General features: G+C 54.5%; 1 protein-coding gene across 1 annotated transcript in view; it reads right to left on the bottom strand.

The window, feature by feature from the left end:
• The window catches only part of LOC107307732 (myosin-binding protein C, fast-type-like), a 144301-nt gene that overhangs the window by 69037 nt on the left and 49146 nt on the right, over window positions 1-26118 (bottom strand). Inside the window, exons 14-20 of the mRNA XM_085534669.1 lie at window positions 24215-24380; window positions 21236-21342; window positions 19566-19595; window positions 17213-17352; window positions 10688-10847; window positions 5865-5969; window positions 1757-1945 (exon numbers count right to left, since the gene is read on the bottom strand). Of these exons, the coding sequence (XP_085390795.1) occupies window positions 1757-1945; window positions 5865-5969; window positions 10688-10847; window positions 17213-17352; window positions 19566-19595; window positions 21236-21342; window positions 24215-24380 (897 nt within the window). The remainder of the gene's footprint in view (window positions 1-1756; window positions 1946-5864; window positions 5970-10687; window positions 10848-17212; window positions 17353-19565; window positions 19596-21235; window positions 21343-24214; window positions 24381-26118) is intronic.

The raw sequence follows: 26118 nt of genomic DNA on the forward strand, positions 1-26118 counted from the left end.
CCTATCCCCCCATAGAACCCCCATAGGACCCCCATAAGACCCCCAAACCCCTATAGGACCCCTATAGGACCCCCATAGAACCCCCAATTCCCCCCATAGGACCCCCATAGAAACCCCCTATGGCCCCTATCCCCCCATAGGACCCCCATAAGACCCCCAAACCCCCATAGGACCCCCATAGAACCCCCATAGGACCCCTATCCCCCCATAGGACCCCCATAGAACCCCATAAGACCCCCATAGAACCCCCAAATCCCCCCATAAGACCCCCATAGAACCCCCAAATACCCCCATAGAACCCCCATAGGACCCCCCTATGGCCCCTATCCCCCCATAAGACCCCCAAATCCCCCCCTGTCCCCACCGATGGGCATGAAGGGCTGCGTGTTGTGGCTGGGCTGGGAGACCCCGATGGCGTTGACGGCGAAGACCCTCATCTCGTAGAAGACCCCCACGATCATAGGACCCCCATAGGACCCCCATAGAACCCCCAAATACCCCCATAGGACCCCCATAGAACCCCCAAACCCCCATAGGACCCCCATAGGACCCCCATAGAACCCCCAAACCCCCATAGGACCCCATAGGACCCCCATAGAACCCCCAAACCCCCATAGGACCCCCATAGGACCCCCAAATCCCCCATAAGAGCCCCATAGGACCCCCATAGAACCCCCAGACCCCCATAGGACCCCAAAACCCCCATAGGACCCCCATAAGACACCCCTATGGCCCCTATCCCCCCATAGGACCCCCATAGGACCCCCAAATCCCCCCATAGGACCCCCATAGAACCCCCCTATGACCCGTATCCCCCCATAGGACCCCCATAAGACCCCCATATATCCTCTATCCCCCCATAGAAGCCCCATAGGACCCCCATAAGACCCCCAAACCCTCATAGGACCCCTATAGGACCCCATAGGACCCCCAAACCCCAATCAAGTCCCCTCAATTTCCCCTTAGGACCCCCATAGGACCCCCCTACGGCCCCTATCCCCCCATAGGACCCCTATAGGACCCCGTAAGACCCCCAAAACCCCCAAATCCCCCCATAGGACCCCCATAGAACCCCTATAGAACCCCATAAGACCCCCATAGAACCCCCAAACCCCCATAGGACCCCATAGGACCCCCATAGAACCCCCCTCAGACCCCTATCCCCCCATATGTATTAGGACCCCCATAGACCCCCATATGTCCCCACCGATGGGCATGAAGGGCTGCGTGTTGTGGCTGGGCTGGGAGACCCCGATGGCGTTGACGGCGAAGACCCTCATCTCGTAGAAGACCCCCTCGATCATAGGACCCCCATAGGACCCCCATAGAACCCCCAAACCCCCATAGGACCCCCATAGAACCCCCATAGGACCCCCAAACCCCCATAGGATCCACATAGGACCCCCATAGAACCCCCAAACCCCCATAGAACCCCCATAGGACCCCCATAGAACCCCCAAACCCCCATAGGACCCCCATAGGACCCCCATAGGACCCCCATAGGACCCCATAGAACCCCCAAACCCCCATTGGACCCCCATAGGACCCCCATAGAACCCCCATAGGACCCCCATAGAACCCCAGACCCCCATAGGACCCCCATAGGACCCCCATAGGACCCCCCTATGGCCCCTATCCCCCCATAGAACCCCCATAGGACCCCCATAAGACCCCCAAATCCCCCATAGGACCCCCATAAGACCCCCATAGGACCCCCCAAACCCCCATAAGAAGCCCATATATCCCTTGTCCCCACCGATGGGCATGAAGGGCTGCGTGTTGTGGCTGGGCTGGGAGACCCCGATGGCGTTGACGGCGAAGACCCTCATCTCGTAGAAGACCCCCTCGATCATCTTGGTGGACTCGTAGGTGGTCTCGGGGTACGGCTCGAAGTTGAGCTTCATCCAACGCATGGAGCCCTTCTTCTTGCGCTCCATTAGGTAACCTATGGGGGGACATATGGGGTGAATATGGGGTCCTAATAGGATTAATGGGGTCAATGGGGTCTCAATAGGATCAATGGGGTCCCAATAGGAGCAATGGGGTCAATGGGGTCTCAATAGGCTCAATGGGCTCCATTAGGTAACCTATGGGGGGAGATAATGGGGGGCTATGGGGTCAATGGGGTCTTAATAGGGTCAATGGGGTCCCAATAGGCTCAATAGGGTCAATGGGGTCCCAATGGGGTCAATGGGGTCCCAATAGGCTCAATGGGGTCTCAATAGGCTCGATGGGGTCCCAATAGGATTAATGGGGTCAATGGGGTCCCAATGGGGTCAGTGGGGTCTCAATGGGGTCAATGGGGTCAATGGGGTCTCAATGGGGTCAATGGGCTCCATTAGGTAACCTATGGGGGGACATATGGGGTTAATATGGGGTCCTAATAGGATCAATGGGGTCAATGGGGTCTCAATAGGATCAATGGGGTCCCAGTAGGGTCAATGGGGTCTCAATGGGGTCAATGGGGTCTCAGTGGGGTCAATGGGCTCCATTAGGTAACCTATGGGGGGGGATATGGGGTGAATAATGGGGTCCTAATAGGATTAATGGGGTCAATGGGGTCTCAATGGGGTCAATGGGGTCAATGTGGTCTCAATGGGGTCAATGGGGTCCCAATGGGGTCAGTGGGGTCAATGGGGTCTCAATAAGCTCAATGGGGTCCCAATGGGATCAACGGGGTCCTAATGGGGTCTCAATAGGGTCAGTGGGGTTTCAATGGGGTCAATGGGGTACCAATGGGGTCAATGGGTTCAATAATGGGGTCAATGGGATCAATGGGGTCAGTGGGGTCCCAATAGGATCAATGGGGTCCCAATAGGATCAATGGGGTCCCAATGGGGTCAATGGGGTCCCAATAGGATCAATGGGGTCTGAATGGGGTCAATGGGGTCTCAATGGGATCAATGGGGTCTCAATAGGGTCAATGGGGTCTCAATGGGGTCAATGGGGTCCCAATGGGGTCAATGGGATCAATGGGGTCCCAATAGGATCAATGGGGTCCCAATGGGGTCAATGGGGTCCCAATAGGATCAATGGGGTCCCAATGGGGTCAATGGGGTCTCAATGGGGTCAATGGGGTTCCAGTAGGAGCAATGGGGTCTCAATAGGGTCAATGGGGTCCCAATGGGGTCAATGGGGTCAATGGGGTCAATGGGGTCTCAATAGGATCAATGGGGTCCCAATAGGAGCAATGGGGTCTCAATGGGGTCAATGGGCTCCATTAGGTAACCTATGGGGGGAGATATGGGGTGAATAATGGGGTCCTAATAGGATCAATGGGGTCAATGGGGTCCCAATAGGATCAATGGGGTCCCAGTAGGGTCAATGGGGTCTCAATGGGGTCAATGGGGTCTCAGTGGGGTCAATGGGCTCCATTAGGTAACCTATGGGGGGAGATATGGGGTGAATAATGGGGTCCTAATAGGATCAATGGGGTCAATGGGGTCCCAATAGGATCAATGGGGTCCCAGTAGGGTCAATGGGGTCTCAATGGGGTCAATGGGGTCTCAGTGGGGTCAATGGGCTCCATTAGGTAACCTATGGGGGGAGATATGGGGTGAATAATGGGGTCCTAATAGGATTAATGGGGTCAATGGGGTCCCAATGGGGTCAATGGGCTCCATTAGGTAACCTATGGGGGGACATAATGGGGGGCTATGGGGGGCTATGGGGGTAATGGGGGGATATGGGGTGATGGGGGCTATGGGGGTAATGGGGGGCTATGGGGTGATGGGGATATTGGGGCTATGGGGGTAATGGGGGTCATTGGGGGGCTATGGGGTGATGGGGGTAATGGGGGGATATGGGGTGATGGGGGGTGATGGGGTGATGGGGGGCTATGGGGGCTATGGAGGACTATGGGGTGATGGGGGTAATGGGGGGATATGGGGTGATGGGGGTCAATGGAGTCAATGGGGGGCTATGGGGGCTATGGGGGCTATGGGGTGATGGGGGTAATGGGGGTCAATGGGGTCAATGGGGGTCTATGGGGTGATGGGGGTAATGGGGGGATATGGGGGCTATGGGGGTCAATGGAGTCAATGGGGAGCTATGGGGGGTGATGGGGTTATTGGGGTTATGGGGGCCAATGGGGTCAATGGGGGGTGATGGGGGTAATGGAGGCTATGGGGGTCAATGGGGTCAATGGGGGGCTATGGGGGTGATCGGGGCTATGGGGGCGATGGGGGGCAATGGGGGTCATGGGGGTAATGGAGGCTATGGGGGTCAATGGGGTCAATGGGGGGCTATGGGGGTGATCGGGGCTATGGGGGCGATGGGGGGCAATGGGGGTCATGGGGGTAATGGGGGCTATGGGGGTCAATGGGGTCAATGGGGGGCTATGGGGGCGATGGGGGCAATGGGGGTCATGGGGGTAATGGGGGCTATGGGGGTGAATGGGGGTGATGGGGGTCATTGGGGTCTATGGGGTGATGGGGGTCAATGGGGGGCTATGGGGTGATGGGGGTCATTGGGGGGCTATGGGGGCTATGGGGGTTATGGGGGGCTATGGGGGGCTATGGGGGGCTATGGGGGGCTATGGGGTGATGGGGACTATGGGGGGTGATGGGGGGCTATGGGGGCTATGGGGGGCTATGGGGTGATGGGGACTATGGGGGGTGATGGGGGGCTATGGGGGCTATGGGGGGCTATGGGGTGATGGGGGTCATTGGGGTCTATGGGGTGATGGGGGTAATGGGGGCTATGGGGTGATGGGGGTCATTGGGGGGCTATGGGGGCTATGGGGGTTATGGGGGGCTATGGGGGGCTATGGGGGCTATGGGGTGATGGGGGTAATGGGGGGATATGGGGTGATGGGGGTCAATGGGGTCAATGGGGGGCTATGGGGTGATGGGGGTAATGGGGGCTATGGGGTGATGGGGGCTATGGGGTTATGGGGGTCAATGGGGTCAATGGGGTCAATGGGGTCCCACCTGTGACGGGCATCCCTCCATCGAATGCTGGTGGCTCCCAGGTGAGCACGGCCCAGCAATGGGGTCAATAATGGGGTCAATGGGGGTCAATGGGGATCAATGGGATCAATGGGGTCCCAATGGGGTCAATGGGGTCCCAATAGGATCAATGGGGTCCCAATGGGGTCAGTGGGGTCTCAATAGGGTCAGTGGGGTCAATGGAGTCAGTGGGTTCAATAATGGGGTCAATGGGATCAATGGGGTCAGTGGGGTCCCAATAGGATTAATGGGGTCTCAATGGGGTCTCAATAGGATCAATGGGGTCCCAATAGGGTCAATGGGATCAGTGGGGTCAATGGGATCTCAATGGGGTCAATGGGGTCCCAATAGGATCAATGGGTTCCCAATAGGATCAATGGGGTCCCAATGGGGTCAATGGGGTCAGTGGGGTCTCAATGGGGTCCCAATGGGTTCAATGGGGTCCCAATAGGATCAATGGGGTCCCAATGGGATCAATGGGGTCCCACCTGTGACGGGCATCCCTCCATCGAATGCTGGTGGCTCCCAGGTGAGCACAGCCCAGCAATGGGGTCAATGGGATCAATGGGGTCCCAATAAGATCAATGGGGTCCCAATGGGGTCAAAGGGGTCAATAATGGGGTCAATGGGATCAATGGGGTCAATGGGGTCTCAATAGGGTCAGTGGGTCTCAATAGGGTCAATGGGGTCAATAATGGGGTCAATGGGTTCAATAATGGGGTCAATGGGTTCAATAATGGGGTCAATGGGATCAATGGGATCAATGGGGTCCCAATGGGGTCAATGGGGTCCCAATGGGGTCAATGGGGTCCCAATGGGGTCAGTGGGGTCAATGGGGTCCCAATGGGGTCTCAATGGGGTCAATGGGGTCCCAATAGGATCAATGGGGTCCCAATGGGGTCAATGGGGTCCCACCTGTGACAGGCATCCCTCCATCGAATGCTGGTGGCTCCCAGGTGAGCACAGCCCAGTCCTCCCCCACCGATGTCACACGAACCGACTGCGGGGGGTCCGGAACGTCTGGGGGGGTCAATAGGGTCAATAGGATCAATGGGAATGGGGGGCAATGGGGATTAATAGGGTCAATGGGGGGTCAATAGGGTCAGTGGGAGTCAATGGGAGTCAATGGGGGTCAATGGGAGTCAATGGGAGTCAATGGGAGTCAATGGGGTCAATGGGGGTCAATAGGATCAATGGGGGTCAATGGGGGTTAATAGGGTCAGTGGGAGTCAATGGGAGTCAGTGGGGTCAATGGGGGTCAATGGGAGTCAATGGGAGTCAATGGGGGTCAATGGGGATCAATGGGGGTCAATGGGAGTCAATGGGAGTCAATGGGGGTCAATGGGAGTCAATGGGGGTCAATGGGAGTCAATGGGAGTCAATGGGGGTCAATGGGAGTCAATGGGAGTCAATGGGAGTCAATGGGGGTCAATGGGGGTCAATGGGAGTCAATGGGAGTCAGTGGGGGTCAATGGGAGTCAATGGGGTCAATGGGGGTCAATGGGAGTCAATGGGGGTCAATGGGAGTCAATGGGAGTCAATGGGGATCAATGGGAGTCAATGGGGATCAATGGGAGTCAATGGGGGTCAATGGGGGTCAATGGGGATCAATGGGGGGCAATGGGAGTCAATGGGAGTCAATGGGAGTCAATGAGAGTCAATGGGGGTCAATAGGGTCAATGGGGGTCAGTGGGGGTCAATAGGGTCAATGGGAGTCAATGAGAGTCAATGGGGGTCAATGGGGATCAATGGGAGTCAATGGGAGTCAATGGGAGTCATTACCCCCATTGACTCCATAGCCCCCATTGACTCCATAGCCCCCATTACCCCCATAGCCCCCATTACCCTATATACCCCCATAGCCCCCATTATCCCCATCACCCCCATTACCCCCATAGCCCCCATTGACCCCATAGCCCCCATTACCCCCATAGCCCCCATAGTCCCCATCACCCCCATTACCCCCATTACCCCCATAGTCCCCATCACCCCCATTACCCCCATTACCCCCAATACCCCCATTACCCCCATAGCCCCCATTACCCTATATACCCCCAAAGACCCCATAGCCCCCTATATCCCCCATAGCCCCCATTACCTCCACTGACCCCATAGCCCCTATTGACCCCAATACCCCCATAGCCCCCATTACCCCCATTGACCCCAATACCCCCATTGACCCCATAGCCCCCATTACCCCCAATAACCCCAATACCCCCATCACTCCCATTACCCCCAATACCCCCATTGACCCCATAGCCCCCATTACCCCCATTGACCCCAATACCCCCATAGCCCCCATTATCCCCATTACCCCCAATACCCCCATTACCCCCATTGACCCCATAGCCCCTATATCCCCCCATAGCCCCCATTACCCCCATTGACTCCATAGCCCCCATCACCCCCATCCTCCCCATTACCTCCTATACCCCCACTGACCTCATAGGCCCCCATTGACCCCATAGCCCCCATTACCCCCATAGCCCCCATTACCCCCATAGACCCCATAGCCCCCATTAACCCAATAGCCCCCATTGACCCAATAGCCCCCATAGCCCCCATTACCCCCATTACCCTCATTGACCCCATAGCCCCCATTCACCCCATACCCCCCATTACCCCCATTAACCCCATTACCCCCAATACCCCCATAGCCCCCATTACCCCCATAGCCCCCAATATCCCCCAATATCCCCATTACCCCCATTACCCCCATTACCCCCAATACCCCCAATACCCCCATTGACCCCAATACCCCCATTACCCCCAATGCCCCATAGGCCCCCATACCCCCATTACCCCCAATACCCCAATACCCCCCATTGACCCCATAGCCCCCATTGACCCCATAGCCCCCCATCATCCCCATAGCCCCCCATACCCCTATTGACTCCATAGCCCCCAATACCCCCACTACCCTCAATACCCCCAATACCCCGTATACCCCCATTACCCCCTATATCCCCCATAGCCCCCATTACCCTGTATACCCCCATTGACCCCATAGCCCCCCATTACCCCCATAGCCCCCATTACCCCCATTACCCCCATCACCCCCATTACCCCCATAGCCCCCATTACCCCCAATACCCCAATACCCCCCATTGACCCCATAGCCCCCATTGACCCCATAGCCCCCCATCATCCCCATAGCCCCCCATACCCCTATTGACTCCATAGCCCCCAATACCCCCACTACCCTCAATACCCCCAATACCCCGTATACCCCCATTACCCCCTATATCCCCCATAGCCCCCATTACCCTGTATACCCCCATTGACCCCATAGCCCCCCATTACCCCCATAGCCCCCATTACCCCCATTACCCCCATCACCCCCATTACCCCCATAGCCCCCATTACCCCCAATACCCCCATTACCCCCATAGCCCCCATTGACCCCATAGCCCCCATTACCCTATATACCCCCATTGACCCCATAGCCCCCATTACCCCCATTGACTCCATAGCCCCCATTACCCCCATTATCCCCAATACCCCCATTACCCCCATTGACCCCATTACCCCCTATACCCCTATAGCCCCCATTACCCCCATTACCCCCATATCCCCCCATAGCCACCCATATCCCTATTGACTCCATAGCCCCCATTACCCCCATAGCCCCCATTACCCCCATTACTCCCATTACCCCCATAGCCCCCAATACCCCCATTACCCCCATTGACCCAATAGCCCCCATATCCCCCCATAGCCCCCATTACCCTATATACCCCCATTACTCCCATAGCCCCCATTACCCCCATTACCCCCAATACCCCCATTACCCCCATTGACCCCATAGCCCCCATTACCCCCATAGCCCCCATATAATGTCCATACCCACAACCCTGACATTGAGGGTGGCCGTATCCTCCCCTGCCGGGTTACTGACAGTGATACAATACCACCCCATAGCCCCATTACCCCCATAGCCCCCATTACCCCCATTACCCCCAATGCCCCCATAGCCCCCCATACCCCCATTACCCTCATTACCCCCATTGACCCCAATACCCCCATTGACCCCATTACCCCCATTATCCCCAATACCCCCATTACCCCCATTGACCCCATAGTCTTCATTGACCCCCATAGCCCCCATTACCCCCATTGACCCCATAGCCCCCATTACCCCCACTACCCCCAATACCCCCATTACCCCCCCATTACTCCCATTACCCCCATAGCCCCCAATACCCCCATTACCCCCATTGACCCAATAGCCCCCATATCCCCCCATAGCCCCCAATACCCCCATTGACCCCATTACCCTCATAGCCCCCATTACCCCCATTACCCCCATTCACCCCATTACCCTATATACCCCCATTACCCCCATAGCCCCCATTACCCCCATTACCCCCATTACCCCCCATTACCCTATATACCCCCATTAACCCCATTGACCCCATAGCCCCCATTACCCTATATACCCCCATAGCCCCCATATCCCCCTATATCCCCCCATAGCCCCCATTACCCCCACTGACCCCATAGCCCCCATTACCCTATATACCCCCATTACCCCTATTACCCCCATTACCCCCATTACCCCCAATACCCCCATTACCCCCATAGCCCCCATATAATGTCCATACCCACAACCCTGACATTGAGTGTGGCCGTATCCTCCCCTGCCGGGTTACTGACTGTGATACAATACTGCCCCATAGCCCCATTGACCCCATAGCCCCCATAGCCCCCATTAACCCCATTACCCCCCATAGCCCTACCTACCCCATAGCCACCATTACCCCATAGCCCCCATTACCCCCATAGCCCCCATTATCCCCATTGACCCCATAGCCCCCCATACCCCCATAGCCCCCATTACCCTATATACCCCCATTGACCCCATAGCCCCCATTACCCCAATTGACCCCAATACCCCCATTGACCCCATTACCCCCATAGCCCCCATTACCCCCATAGCCCCCATTACCCCCATAGCCCCCTATATCCCCCATTACCCCCATTACCCCCATTACCCCCATAACCCCCATTATCCCCATTACCCCCATTAACCCCAATACCCCCAATACCCCCATATCCCCCCATAGCCCCCATTACCCCCATTGACCCCATATGGCCCTATAACCAATCCATACCCACAACCCTGACATTGAGGGTGGCCGTATCCTCCCCTGCCGGGTTACTGACTGTGATACAATACTGCCCCATTGCCCCATATCCCCCTATATCCCCCCATATCCCTATTGACCCCATAGCCCCCATTACCCCATATACCCCCATTGACCCCATAGCCCCCTATATCCCCCCATAGCCCCCAATACCCCCATAGCCCCCATCACCTCCATTACCCCCATTGACCCCATAGCCCCCCATTACCCCCATAGTCCCCATTACCCCCATCACCCCCAATATCCCCATTACCCCCAATATCCCCATTACCCCCATTACCCCCAATACCCCCATTACCCTATATCCCCCCATTACCCCCATAGCCCCCCATTACCCCCATAGCCCCCATTACCCCCATAGCCCCCTATACCCTATATACCCCCATTACCCCAATACCCCCCATTGACCCCATAGCCCCCATTACCCCCATTACCCCCATAGCCCCCATCACCCCCATAGCCCCCATCACCTCCATCACTCCCATCATCCCCATTACTCCCATTGCCCCCATTGACCCCATAGCCCCCAATACCCCCATAGCCCCCATTACCCTATATATCCCATTAACCCCATTAATCCCATTGTCGTACCCACAACCCTGACATTGAGTGTGGCCGTATCCTCCCCCGCCGGGTTAGTGACAGTGATACAATATTTCCCCTCATCGCTCCTCTCCGCGCTCTCGATCACGAAGCTGCTCAGGGTGGGTTTGGTGTCAACGTGGACACGGCCCTCGGTCTCGGTAAAGAGCTGGGGGGTAATAGGGGATTAATGGGGTTAATGGGGTTATGGGGTATATGGGGTATTGGGGGTAATGGGGGTGATGGGGGTGATGAGGAGATATGGGGGTAATAGGGGATTAATGGGGTTATGGGGGTAATAGGGGGGATATGGGGTTATTGGGTATATGGGGGCTATGGGGTCAATGGGGGTATTGGGGGCTATGGGGTCAATGGGGGCTATGGGGGCTATGGGGGGTAATGGGGGTAATGGGGGTGATGGGGGTGATGGGGCCTATGGGGGTAATGGGGGTATATGGGGTTAATGGGGGTTATGGGGGTATGGGGGGATATGGGGGTATTGGGGTCAATGAGGTCAGTGGGGTTATAGGGGGTATTGGGGGTAATGGGGGTATTAGGGGTAATGGGGGTAATGGGGGTAATGGGGGTATTGGGGACTATGGGGTCAATGGGGGCTATGGGGGTATTGGGGGTAATGGGGGTATTGGGACAATAGGGGTATATGGGTTTGGTGTCAACGTGGACACGGCCCTCGGTCTCGGTAAAGAGCTGGGGGGTAATAGGGGATTAATGGGGGTAATAGGGGATTAATGGGGTTATGGGGGTAATAGGGGATTAATGGGGATATGGGGGTAATAGGGGATTAATGGGGTCAATGGGGGCTATGGGGGCTATGGGGGTAATGGGGGCAATGGGGGTAATGGGGGCTATGAAGAGATATGGGGGCTATGGGGGCAATAGGGGATTAATGGGGTTAATAGGGGATTAATGGGGTTATGGGGTTATAGGGTCAATGGGGGCTATGGGGTTAATAGGGGCTATGGGGTCAATGGGGGCTATGGGGTCAATGGATATCAATGGGGGCTATGGGGGTAATGGGGGTATATAGGGTAATAGGGGCTATGGGGTTATATGGAGGGATATGGGGTCAATGGGGGTAATGGGGGCTATGGGGGGTATGGGGGGACATGGGGGGATATGGGGGTATATGGGGGTAATGGGGTCAATGGGGTCTATGGGGGCTATGGGGGTAATAGGGGATTAATGGGGTTATGGGGTTATTGGGGGTATATGGGGTATTGGGGGTAATGGGGGTATTGGGGTCAATGGGGGTATATGGGTTTGGTGTCAACGTGGACACGGCCCTCGGTCTCAGTGAAGAGCTGGGGGGTAATAGGGGATTAATGGGGTTATGGGGTTATTGGGGTCAATGGGGGCTATGGGGGCTATGGGGGCTATGGGGTCAATGGGGGCTATGGGGGCTATGGGGTCAATGGGGGATATGGGCTCTATGGGGGCTATGGGGGCTATGGGGTCAATGGGGGCTATGGGGGCTCTGGGGTCAATGGGGGCTATGGGAGCTATGGGGTCAATGGGGGCTATGGGGTCAATGGGGGCTATGGGGGCTATGGGGTCAATGGGGGCTATGGGGGCTATGGGGGGTAATGGGGGTAATGGGGGTAATGGGGGTGATGGGGGTGATGGGGAGATATGGGGGTAATAGGGGATCAATGGGGTTATGGGGTTAATGGGGGGATATGGGGTATTGGGGGTATTGGGGGTAATGGGGGCTATGGGGGTATATGGGGGTATATGGGGGTAATAGGGGATTAATGGGGTTAATGGGGTTATGGGGAGTATATGGGGTATTGGGGGTATTGGGGGTAATGGGGGCTATGGGGGTATAGGGGGTAATGGGAGTAATGGGGGGATATGGGGTTAATGGGGGTAATGGGGGAATATGGGGATAATAGGGGTATATGGGGGTAATGGGGGTAATGGGGGTAATGGGGGTATTGGGGGTAATGGGGGTAATGGGGGTGATGGGGGTGATGGGGGTGATGGGGGGATATGGGGATAATAGGGGTATATGGGGGTATTGGGGGTAATGGGGGTATTGGGGGTAATGGGGGTAATGGGGGTAATGGGGGTATTGGGGGTAATGGGGGTAGTGGGGTCAATGGGGTTAATGGGGGCTATGGGGGTAATGGGGGTAATGGGGGCTATGGGGAGATATGGGGGGTATGGGGGTAATGGGGGATATATGGGGGTAATGGGGGCTATGGGGGTAATGGGGGCTATGGGGTAATGGGGGTATATGGGTTTGGTGTCAACGTGGACGCGGCCCTTGGTCTCGGTAAAGAGCTGGGGGGTAATAGGGGATTAATGGGGGTAATAGCGGATTAATGGGGTTATGGGGTATATGGGGTCAATGGGGGGATATGGGGTCAATGGGGGTATTAGGGTTAATGGGGGTAATGGGGGTAATGGGGTGATGGGGGTAATGGGGGTCATGGGGGTATTGGGGGTATATGGGGGTATATGGGGTATATGGGGGTAATAGGGGATTAATGGGGTTATGGGGTTAATAGGAGATTAATGGGGTCAATGGGATTAATGGGGGTAATAGGGGCTATGGGGGTAATGGGGGTAATGGGGGTATTGGGGGTAATGGGGGTATTGGGGGTATTGGGGGTATAGGGGGTAATGGGGTCAATGGGGGTAATGGGGGATATGGGGGTAATGGGGATAATGGGGGCTATGGGGGTAATGGGGGTAATGGGGGTATTGGGGGTATTGGGGGTAATGGGGGTGATGGGGGTAATGGGGGTATATAGGGGTAATGGGGGATATAGGAGGCTATGGGGGTAATGGGGGCTATGGGGGAATATGGGGTTAGTAGGGGTATATGGGGGTAATGGGGACTATGGGGGTAATGGGGTCAATGGGGGTAATGGGGGCTATGGGGGCTATGGGGGCTATGGGGAGTAATGGGGTCAATGAGGGTATAGGGGGTATTGGGGACTATGGGGGCTATGGGGATATTGGGGGTAATGGGGGTAATGGGGGTAATGGGGGTAATGGGGAGATATGGGGGTATATGGGGGTATATGGGGTCAATGGGGTCAGTGGGGGTATAGGGGGTATTGTGGGTATTGGGGTTAATGGGGGCTATGGGGAGATATGAGGTCAGTGGGGGGTATGGGGGGATATGGGGGTAATGGGGTAATGGGGGATATGGGGGGATATGGGGTCAGTAGGGGTATTGGGGTTATGGGGGTATTGGGGGCTATGGGGGTAATAGGGGTAATGGGGGTAATGGGGGCTATGGGGGTAATGGGGGTAATGGGGTCAATAGGGGCTATGGGGTCAATGGGGGTATAGGGGGTATTGGGGACTATGGGGGCTATGGGGGTATTGGGGGTAATGGGGGTAATGGGGGTTATGGGGCTAATAGGGGATTAATGGGGGTAATAGGGGATTAATGGGGTTATGGGGGTAATGGGGTCAATGGGGGCAATGGGGCTGATGGGGGTAATGGGGGCTATGGGGTCAATGGGGGTATAGGGGGTATTGGGGACTATGGGGGCTATGGGGGTACTGGGGGTAATGGGGGTGATGAGTGTGATGGGGGTGATGGGGAGATATGGGGGTATATGGGGTTATATGGGGGCATATGGGGTCAATGGGGGCTATGGGGGTAATGGGGGTATTGGGGGTAATGGGGGTTTTGGGGGCTATGGAGGTAATGGGGGTATATGGGGATATATGGGGTATAGGGGGTATTGGGGGCTATGGGGGTAATGGGGGCTATGGGGGTAATGGGGGCTATGGGGTCAGTGGGGGCTTATGGGGGATATAGAGGGATATGGGGGTATATGGGAGTAATGGGGTTATTGGGGGTAATGGGGTTATTAGGGGTAATGGGGGTAATGGGGGTATAGGGGGTATTGGGGGCTATGGGGGTAATGGGGTCAGTGGGGGTAATGGGGGGTAATAGGGGGATATGGGGTTAATGGGGTATATGGGGGTAATGGGGTCAATGGGGGTAATGGGGTCAATGGGGGCTATGGGGGCTATGGGGGTATATGGGGGATATAGGGGGATATGGGGTTAATGGGGGCTATGGAGGTAATGTGGGTATTGGGGTGATGGGGGGCAATGGGGTCAATGGGGTCAATGGGGTGTTAATGGGGGTTAATGAGGTGTTAATGGGGGGTTAATGGGCTCAATGGGCTCAATGGCATTCAATGGGGTGTTAATGGGGGGGTAATAGGGGGTTAATGGGGTGTTAATGGGGTGTTAATGGGGTCAATGGGGTGTTAATGGGGGTTAATGGGGTCAGTGGCATTTAATAGGGTCAATGGGGTGTTAATGGGGGATTAATGGGGTGTTAATGGGTTGTTAATGGGGTGTTAATGGGGGGTTAATGGGGTATTAATAGGGTGTTAATAGGGTCAATGGGGTCAATGGCGTGTTAATGGGGTCAATGGGGTGTTAATGTGGGATTAATGGGGTCAATGGCATTCAATGGGGTTAATAGGGTTAATGGGGTCAATGGGCTGTTAATGGGGGGTTAATGGGGTGTCAATGGGGTGTTAATGGGGGGTTAATGGGGTGTCAATGGGGTGTTAATGGGGGGTTAATGGGGTGTCAATGGGGTGTTAATGGGGGGTTAATGGGGTGTCAATGGGGTTTTAATGGGCTGTTAATGGGGCATTAATGGAGTGTTAATGGGGGTTAATGGGGTGTTAATGGGGGGTTAATGGGGTGTTAATAGGGGTTAATGGGGGGTCAATGGGGAGTTAATGGGGATTAATGGGGTGTTAATGGGGTGTTAATGGGGTGTTAATGGGGGGTTAATGGGGTCAATGGCATTTAATAGGGTCAGTGGGGTGTTAATGGGGGGTTAATGGGGTCTATGGGGTCAATGGCATTCAATAGGGTCAATGGGGTGTTAATGGGGGGTTAATGGGGTCTATGGGGTCAATGGCATTTAATAGGGTCAGTGGGGTGTTAATGGGGGGTTAATGGGGTCTATGGGCTCAATGGCATTCAATAGGGTCAATGGGGTGTTAATGGGGGTTAATGGGGTCAATGGCATTTAATGGGGTTGCTGGGGATTAATGGGGTCAATGCCATTTAATAGGGTCAATGGGGTGTTAATGGGGTGTTAATGGGGGGGTAATAGGGGATTAATGGGGTGTTAATGGGGGTTAATGGGGTCAATGGCATTCAATGGGGTTAATGGGGTGTTAATGGGGTGTTAATGGGGATTAATGGGGTCAATGCCATTTAATAGGGTCAATGGGGTGTTAATGGGGTGTTAATGGGGGGTTAATGGGAGATTAATGGGGTCAATGGGGTCAATGGCATTCAATGGGGTTAATAGGGTCAATGGGGTGTTAATGGGGTGTTAATAGGATGTTAATAGGGTCAATGGGGTGTTAATGGGGTGTTAATGGGGGTTAATGGGGTCAATGGGCTCAATGGCATTTAATAGGGTCAATGGGGTGTTAATGGGGGGTTAATGGGCTCAATGGCATTCAATGGCATTCAATGGGGTCAATGGGGTGTTAATGGGGGATTAATGGGGGATTAATGGGGGATTAATGGGGGATTAATGGGGTCAATGGCATTTAATAGTGTCAATGGGGTGTTAATGGGGGGTTAATGGGGTGTTAATGGGGGGTCATTGGGGTGTTAATGGGGGATTAATGGGGTCAATGGGCTCAATGGCATTCAATGGGGTGTTAATGGGGTGTTAATGGGGATTAATGGGGTGTTAATGGGGGTTTAATGGGGTCAATGGCATTCAATAGGGTCAATGGGGTGTTAATAATGGGGGGTTAATGGGGTCAATGGCATTCAATGGGGTTAATAGGGTTAATAGGGTCAATGGGGTGTTAATGGGGGGTTAATGGGGTCAATGGGCTCAATGGCATTTAATAGGGTCAATGGGGTGTTAATGGGGTCAATGGCAGTCAATGGGGTCAATGTGGTCAATGGGGTGTTAATGGAGGGTTAATGGGGTCAATGGGTTCAATGGCATTTAATAGGGTCAGTGGGGTGTTAATGGGGGATTAATGGGGTCAATGGGGTCAATGGCATTTAATAGGGTCAATGGGGTGTTAATGGGGGGTTAATGGGCTCAATGCCATTTAATAGGGTCAATGGGGGGGTAATAGGGTGTTAATGGGGTGTTAATGGGGGATTAATGGGGTCAATGCAATTTAATAGGGTCAATGGGGTGTTAATGGGGGGTTAATGGGGGGTTAATGGGCTCAGTGGCATTTAATAGGGTCAATGGGGTGTTAATGGGGGATTAATGGGGTCAATGGCATTCAATGGGGTTAATAGGGTCAATGGGGTGTTAATAGGGTCAATGGGGTCAATGGGGGGTTAATGGGGTCAATGGGCTCAATGGCATTCAATGGGGTGTTAATGGGGTCAATGGGGTGTTAATGGGGATTAATGGGGTGTTAATGGGGTGTTAATGGGGGTTAATGGGCTCAATGGCATTCAATGGGGTGTTAATGGGGGGGTAATAGGGGATTAATGGGGTGTTAATGGGGGTTAATGGTGCCCCCCCACCTGGTCCCCCCTCTTCCATGTGACGGTGGGGGCGGGCTCCCCGCTGATGGGGACGTCGAGCCGCACTTTGTTCCCGGCCACCACCACGATGGTGTTCTCTGACGACTGGCCTGAGCAGTCCAGGTGGATCTTGGGGGGCTCTGGGGGGGGGGAGACCACCATTAGAACCCCATTAAAACCCCCCCATTGGGACCCCTATATTGGGACCCCCCCATTGGGACCCCCATTGGGACCCCTGTAATGGGACCCCTATATTAGGACCCCCCCTCATTGGGACCCCCTATCAGTCCAGGTGGATCTTGGGGGGCTCTGGGGGGGGGGACCACCATTAGAACCCCTATTGGGACCCCCATTGGGACCCCTATAATGAGACCCCCCCATTGAGACCCCTATATTGAGACCTTCCCATAGGCAACCCCATTGGGACCCCTATAATGGGACCCCCCCATTGGGACCCCCAAGCAGTCCAGGTGGATCTTGGGGGGCTCTGGGGGGGGAGACCACCATTAGAACCCCATATTGGGACCCCCATTGGGACCCCTATAATGGGACCCCCCCATTGGGACCCCTATATTGGGACCCCCTATCAGTCCAGGTGGATCTTGGGGGGCTCTGGGGGGGGAGACCACCATTAGAACCCCATTGGGACCCCCCCATTGGGACCCCTATAATGGGACCCCCCCATTGGGACCATGATGATGTTCTCTGAGGATTGGCCTGAGCAGTCCAGGTGGATCTTGGGGGGCTCTGGGGGGGAGACCACCATTAGAACCCCATTGAGACCCCCATTGGGACCCCCATTGGGACCCCTATAATGGGACCCCTATATTGGGACCCCTATAATGGGACCCCCCTATATTGGGACCCCCTATCAATCCAGGTGGATCTTGGGGGGCTCTGGGGGGGGGTAGACCACCATTAGATCCCCATTGGGACCCCCATTGGGACCCCTATAATGGGACCCCTATAATGGGAACCCCCCATTGGGACCCCCATTGGGACCCCTATATTGAGACCCCCATATTGGGACCCCTATATTGGGACCCCCATATTGGGACCCCTATATTGGGACCCCCCCATTAGCACCCCTATATTGGGACCACTCCATTGGGACCCCAATTGGGACTCCCCCATAGGCAACCCCATTGGGACCCCTATATTGGGACCCCCCCATTGGGACCCCCATTGGGACCCCTATAATGGGACACCCCCATTGGGATCCCTATATTGGGACCCCCCCATTAGGACACCCCAATGGGACCCCTATATTGGGACCCCCATTGGGACCCCCCCATTGAGACCCCCCCATTGGAACCCCTATATTGACACCCCTATATTGGGACCCCCATTGGGACCCCTATATTGGGACCCCTATATTGGGACCCCCCCATTGGGACCCCCCATTGAAACCCCATTGGGACCCCGAATCCCTATATTGGGACCCCCTATTGGTATCCCCCCATTGGGACCCCCATTGAGACCCCCCATTGGGACCCCTATATTGGGACCCCCATATTGGGACCCCCCATTGACACCCCTATATTGGGACCCCCATTGGGACCCCTCCATTGGGACCCCTATATTGGGACCCCTATATTGGGACCCCCATTGACACCCCTATATTGGGACCCCTATATTGGGACCCCCCCATTGGGACCCCCATTGGGACCCCTATATTGGGACCCCAAACCCCTATATTGACATCCCTATATTGGGACCCCCATTGGGACCCCTATATGGGACCCCTATATTGGGACACCCCAATTGGGACCCCCATATTGGGACCCCTATAATGGGACCCCCCATTGGGACCCCCATTGGGACCCCTATATTGGGACCCCCTATTGGCACCCCCCAATTGGGACCCCCATTGGGACCCCCATTGGGACCCCTATAATCGGACCCCCCCATTGGGACCCCCATTGGGACCCCTATAATGGGACCCCCCCATTGGGACCCCATTAGCACCCCTATATTGGGACCCCCCCTATATTGGGACCCCTGAGCAGTCCAGGTGGATCTTGGGGGGCTCTGGGGGGGGGGACCACCATTAGAACCCCTATTGGGACCCCCACTGGAACCCCTATAATGAGACCCCCCCATTGAGACCCCTATATTGAGACCTTCCCATAGGCAACCCCATTGGGACCCCTATAATGGGACCCCTATAATGGGACCCCCCCATTGGGACCCCCATTGGGACCCCTATAATGGGACCCCTATATTGGGACCCCCCCCATTGGGACCCCTATAGTGGGACTCCCCCATTGGGACCCCTATATTGGGACCCCTACATTGGGACCCCCATTGGGACCCCCATATTGGGACCCTCATATTGGGGACCCCCCCTCACCTTGTTTGGGGACGTACTCCACTTTGATCTCTATAAGAGAGGAAAGGAAAGGGTTAATGGGGACGGCTCCATTGACCCCATAACCCCATAACCCCCATTGACCCCATAGGACCCCATATAACCCCATATATCCCATATAACCCCATATATCCCATATAACCCCATATATCCCATATAACCCCATATAACCCACATATCCCCCCATATCCCCCCTATATGACCCTATTAACCCCATATCCCCCCATAGAACCCTATAACCCCCCTTATCCCCCCATATAACCCCATATACACCCATATAATGACCCTATAGCGCCTATATGACCCCATATAACTCCATATCCCCCCCATATAACCCCATATAACCCCATATAACCCCATATACCCCCTATATAACCCCATATAACCCCATATAACCCCATATAACCCCATATAACCCCATATACCCCCTATATAACCCCATATAACCCCATATAACCCCATATATCCCATATAACCCCATATAACCCCATATAACCCCATATAACCCCATATAACCCCATATATCCCATATAACCCCATATAACCCCATATATCCCATATAACCCCATATAACCCCATATATCCCATATATAGCCCTATATGATCCTATATGTTACCCAGGAAGTTGAGCTTGGTGCTCAATGACAGCGCGTATCCATCCGGTATAAAGGTGTAATCTCCCCCATATAACCCCATATAACCCCATATATCCCATATATAACCCTATATAACCCCATATAACCCCATATAACCCCATATAACCCCATATAACCCCATATACCCCCATATACCCCCATATAACCCCATATCCCCCCATAGAAACATATATTCCCCCCTTATCCCCCCATATACCCCCATATAATGACCCTATAGACCCTATATGACCCCATATAACCCCATATATCCCCATATAACCCCATATATCCCATATAACCCCATATACCCCCATATAATGACCCTATAACCCCATATAACCCCATATAACCCCATATAACCCCATATAACCCCATATAACCCCATATAACCCCATATAACCCCATATATCCCATATATAACCCTATATAACCCCATATAACCCCATATAACCCCATATAACCCCATATATCCCCATATATCCTATAGGATCCTATACCATACCCAGGAAGTTGAGCTTGGCGCTCAATGACAGCGCGTATCCATCAGGTATAAAGGTGTAATCTCCCCCATATAACCCCATATAACCCCATATAACCCCATATAACCCCATATAACCCCATATAACCCCATATAACCCCATATACCCCCTATATAACCCTATATAACCTATAGGATACCCAGGAAGTTGAGCTTAGCGCTCAATGACAGCGCGTATCCATCCGGTATAAAGGTGTAATCTCCCCCATATAACCCCATATAACCCCATACAACCCCATATATCCCATATAACCCCATATAACCCCATATACCCCCTATATAACCCTATATAACCTATAGGATACCCAGGAAGTTGAGCTTAGCGCTCAGTGACAGTGCGTATCCATCAGGTATAAAGGTGTAATCTCCCCCATATAACCCCATATAACCCCATATAACCCCATATAACCCCATATAACCCCATATAACCCCATATATCCCATATATAACCCTATAATCCTATATAACCTATACAATACCCAGGAAGTTGAGCTTGGCGCTCAGTGACAGTGCGTATCCATCAGGTATAAAGGTGTAATCTCCCTCGTCTTCGGGCTTCACGTCGTCGATCACCAGCTTGTGGAACCTGGGGGCACAGACCCGACCCCATAAACACATACACACCCCATAAGTGACCCCATAGACCCATAAGTGACCCCATAGCCCCATAACTGACCCCATAGACCCATAACTGACCCTATAAACCAATAACCGACCCCATAGCCCCATAACTGACCCCATAGCCCTATAACCGACCCCATAGACCCATAACTGACCCCACAGACCCATAACTGACCCCATAGACCCATAACTGACCCCATAGCCCCATAACCAACCCCATAGACCCATAACTGATCCCATAGCCTCATAACCACCCCTATAACCCAATAACCGACCCCATAGCCCCATAACCGACCCCATAGCCCCATAACTGACCCCATAGCCCAATAACCGACCCCATAGCCCTATAACTGACCCCATAGCCCCATAACCGACCCCATTGCCCCATAACCGACCCCACAGACCCATAACTGACCCCATAGACCCATAACTGACCCTATAAACCAATAACCGACCCCATAGCCCCATAACTGACCCCACAGACCCATAAGTGACCCCATAGCCCCATAACTGACTGTATAGCCCCATAACTGACTGTATAGCCCCATAACTGACCCCATAGCCCCATAAGTGACCCCATAGACCCGTAAGTGACCCCATAGACCCGTAAGTGACCCCATAGCCCCATAACTGACCCCATAGCACCATATCCGACCCCATAGCCCCTTAACCAACCCCATAGCCCTATAACTGACCCCATAGACCCATAACTGACCCCATAGCCCCATAACTGACACCATAGCACCATAACCGACCCCATAGACCCATAACCGACCCCATAGCCCCATAAGTGACCCCATAGCCCCATAACTGACCCCATAGCACCATAACCGACCCCATAACCCTATAACTGACCCCATAGCCCCATAACTGACCCCATAGCCCCCATAGCCCCCATAGCCCCCATTGACCCCATAGCCCCCATTACCCCCATAGCCCCCATAGCCCCCATTGCCCCCATTACCCCCATTGCCCCCATAGCCCCCATTGGCCCCATAGCCCCCATTGACCCCCATAGCCCCCATTACCCCCATAGCCCCCATTACCCCCATTGCCCCCATTACCCCCATTGACCCCATAGCCCCCACTGAACCCCTTGGACCCCATAGCCCCCATTACCCCCATTGCCCCCATTACCCCCATTACCCCTATAGCCCCCATAGCCCCCGTACCCACCTCCCATTGTGAGTGATGTGGATCCTCTTGCTGGGTTTCACTTCCACCCCATAGCCCCCATAGCCCCCATAGCCTCCATTGGCCCTATAGCCCCCATTGCCCCCATAGCCCCCATAGCCCCCATTGCCCCCATTACCCCCATTGACCCCAATGACTGCCCATCACCCCATAGCCCCCATAGTCCCCATTGACACCATAGCCCCCATAGCCCCCATTACCCCCATAGCCCCCATTACCCCCATTGACCCCATAGCCCCCATTACCCCCACTGACCCCATAGCCCCCATAGCCCCCATTGCCCCCATAGCCCCCATTGGCCCCATTACCCCCATTACCCCCATAGCCCCCATTGACCCCATAGCCCCCATTAAGCCCATTGGCCCTATAGCCCCCATAGCCCCCATAGCCCCCATTACCCCCATAGCCCCCATTGACCCCATAGCCCCCATAGCCCCCATTGCCCCCATAGCCCCCATAGCCCCCATAGCCCCCATTACCCCCATAGCCCCCATTGACCCCATAGCCCCCATAGCCCCCATAGCCCCCATTACCCCCATAGCCCCCATAGCCCCCATAGCCCCCATAGCCCCCATAGCCCCCATAGCCCCCGTACCCACCTCCCATTGTGAATGATGTGGATCCTCTTGCTGGGTTTCACCTCCACCCCATTGACCCCATTGATCCCTATTGACCCCATTGACTCCATTGACTCCCATTGACTCCCATTGATCCCCATTGACTCCATTGACTCCCATTGACTCCCATTGATCCCTATTGACCCCATTGACTCCCATTGATCCCCATTGACACCATTGACTCCCATTGACCCCATTGACTCCCATTGACTCCCATTGACTCCCATTGCCCCCATTGACTCCCATTGCCCCCATTGACTCCCATTGACTCCCATTGATCCCCATTGACTCCCATTGATCCCCATTGACCCCATTGACTCCCACTGATCCCCATTGACTCCCATTGACCCCATTGACTCCCATTGCCCCCATTGACCCCCATTGACTCCCATTGATCCCGATTGACCCCATTGACTCCCATTGACTCCCATTGACTCCCATTGATCCCCATTGACTCCCATTGACCCCATTGACTCCCATTGACTCCCATTGACTCCCATTGATCCCCATTGACTCCCATTGACCCCACTGACTCGCATTGACTCCCATTGATCCCCAATGACCCCATTGACTCCATTGACCCCATAGACCCCCATTGACTCCCATTGACTCCCATTGATTCCCATTGACTCCCATTGACCCCCATTGACTCCCATTGACTCCCATTGATCCCCATTGACTCCCATTGATCCCTATTGACCCCATTGATCCCCATTGACTCCCATTGATCCCTATTGACCCCATTGACCCCCATTGACTCCCATTGACTCCCATTGACTCCCATTGATCCCCATTGACTCCCATTGATCCCCACTGACTCCCATTGACCCCATTAACCCAATCACCCTCATAACCCCCACCACCCCATAGCCGCCATAGGCCCCATTGCCCCTATTGACCCCATTACCCCCATAGGCCCCATTGACCCCATAGCCCCCATTACCCCCATTACCCCCATAGCCTCCATTAAGCCCATTGGCCCTATAGCCCCCATTACCCCCATAGCCCCCATACCCCCGTACCCACCTCCCATTGTGAGTGATGTGGATCCTCTTGCTGGGTTTCACTTCCACCCCGTTCCTGTACCATTTTCCCGTCACTTTCTCATCCGACACCTCACATTTAAACACGGCCTGGTCCGACGCCTTCACCGTCAGGTCCGCCATGTCCTGCAGCACCTCCAGCTGCTTCTCTATAGGGACACATAGGAGACACCATAGAACCCCATAGAACCCCACAGAACCCATAGAAGGACCAGGAGACCCCATAGAACCCCATAGAAGCCATAGGAGGTCCAGGGGATCCCATAGGAGAGACCATAGAACCCATAGGAGGACCAGGAGACCCATAGAACCCATAGGAGAAGCAGGAGGCCCAAAAGGACCCATAGGAGACCCCATAGTACCCATAGGAGATCCCATAGAAATCATAGGAGAGACCATAGAACCCATAGAAGGTCCAGGAGATCCCATAGAACCCATAGAAGGTCCAGGAGACCCCATAGAACCCATTGGAGACCCCATAGAACCCATAGGAGGTCCAGGAGAGCCTATAGAACACATAGAAGATCCCTTAGGACCCATAGGAGGCCCCATAGAAGCCATAGGAGAGCCCATAGGAGGACCAGGAGGACCAGGAGGCCCCATAGAAGCCATAGGAAACCCCATAGAAGCCATAGAAGGACCAGGAGACCCCATAGAAGCCATAGGAGTTCCAGGAGACCCCATAGAATACATAGGAGGTCCAAGAGAGCCCATAGAACCCATAGGAGGACCAGGAGACCCCATAGAACCCATAGGAGTTCCAGGAGACCCCATAGAATACATAGGAGGTCCAGGAGACCCCATAGAACCCATAGGAGGTCCAGGAGAACCCATAGAACCCATAGAAGAACCCATAGAACCCATAGGAGGTCCAGGAGACCCCATAGAATCCATAGGAGGCCCCATAGAACCCATAGGAGGACCAAGAGACCCCATAGAAGTCATAGGAGACCCCATAGAACGCTATATAGCCCATAGGAGAGCCCATAGGACCCATAGGAGGTCCCATAGGACCCATAGGAGGTCCAGGAGACCCCATAGAACCCATAGGTGGCCCCATAGAACCCATAGGAGGTCCAGGAGACCCCATAGGACCCATAGGAGAAGCAGGAGGCCCCATAGGACCCATAGGAGGCCCCATAGGACCCATAGGAGGTCCAGGAGACCCCATAGAACCCATAGGAGACCCCATAGACGCCATAGAAGGACCAAGAGAGCCCATAGAACCCATAGGAGGTCCAGGAGACCCCATAGAACCCATAGAAGGTCCAGGAGATCCCATAGAACCCATTGGAGACCCCATAGAACCCATAGAAGGATGAGGAGACCCCATAGAACCCATAGGAGAAGCAGGAGGCCCCATAGGACCTATAGGAGGCCCCATAGAACCCATAGGACCCATAGAAGGTCCAGGAGAGCCCATAGAACCCATAGGAGGCCCCATAGGACCCATAGGAGGTCCAGGAGACCCCATAGAACCCATAGGAGACCCCATAGAACCCATAGGAGACCCCATAGGACCCATAGGAGGTCCAGGAGACCCCATAGAACCCATAGGAGAACCAGGAGACCCCATAGAACCCATAGGAGATCAAGGAGACCCCATAGAGCCCATAGGAGGACCATGAGAGCCCATAGAGCCCATAGGACCCATAGGAGGTCCAGGAGAACCCATAGAATCCCATAGGACCCATAGAAGATCCAGGAGACCCCATAGAACCCATAGGAGACCCCATAGAACCCATAGGAGACCCCATAGAACCCATAGGAGGACCAAGAGACCCCATAACCCCAGAAAGACCCCATAGGGACCCCATAAAGACTTCATAACCCCACATTGAGCCAACAAAGACCCCATAGGGACCCTATAACCCCACATAGACCCAA

Source organism: Coturnix japonica, unplaced genomic scaffold, assembly GCF_054131305.1.
Source record: "Coturnix japonica strain WE unplaced genomic scaffold, WE-NBRP24 Scf094, whole genome shotgun sequence".
Taxonomy (NCBI): Eukaryota; Metazoa; Chordata; class Aves; order Galliformes; family Phasianidae; genus Coturnix; species Coturnix japonica.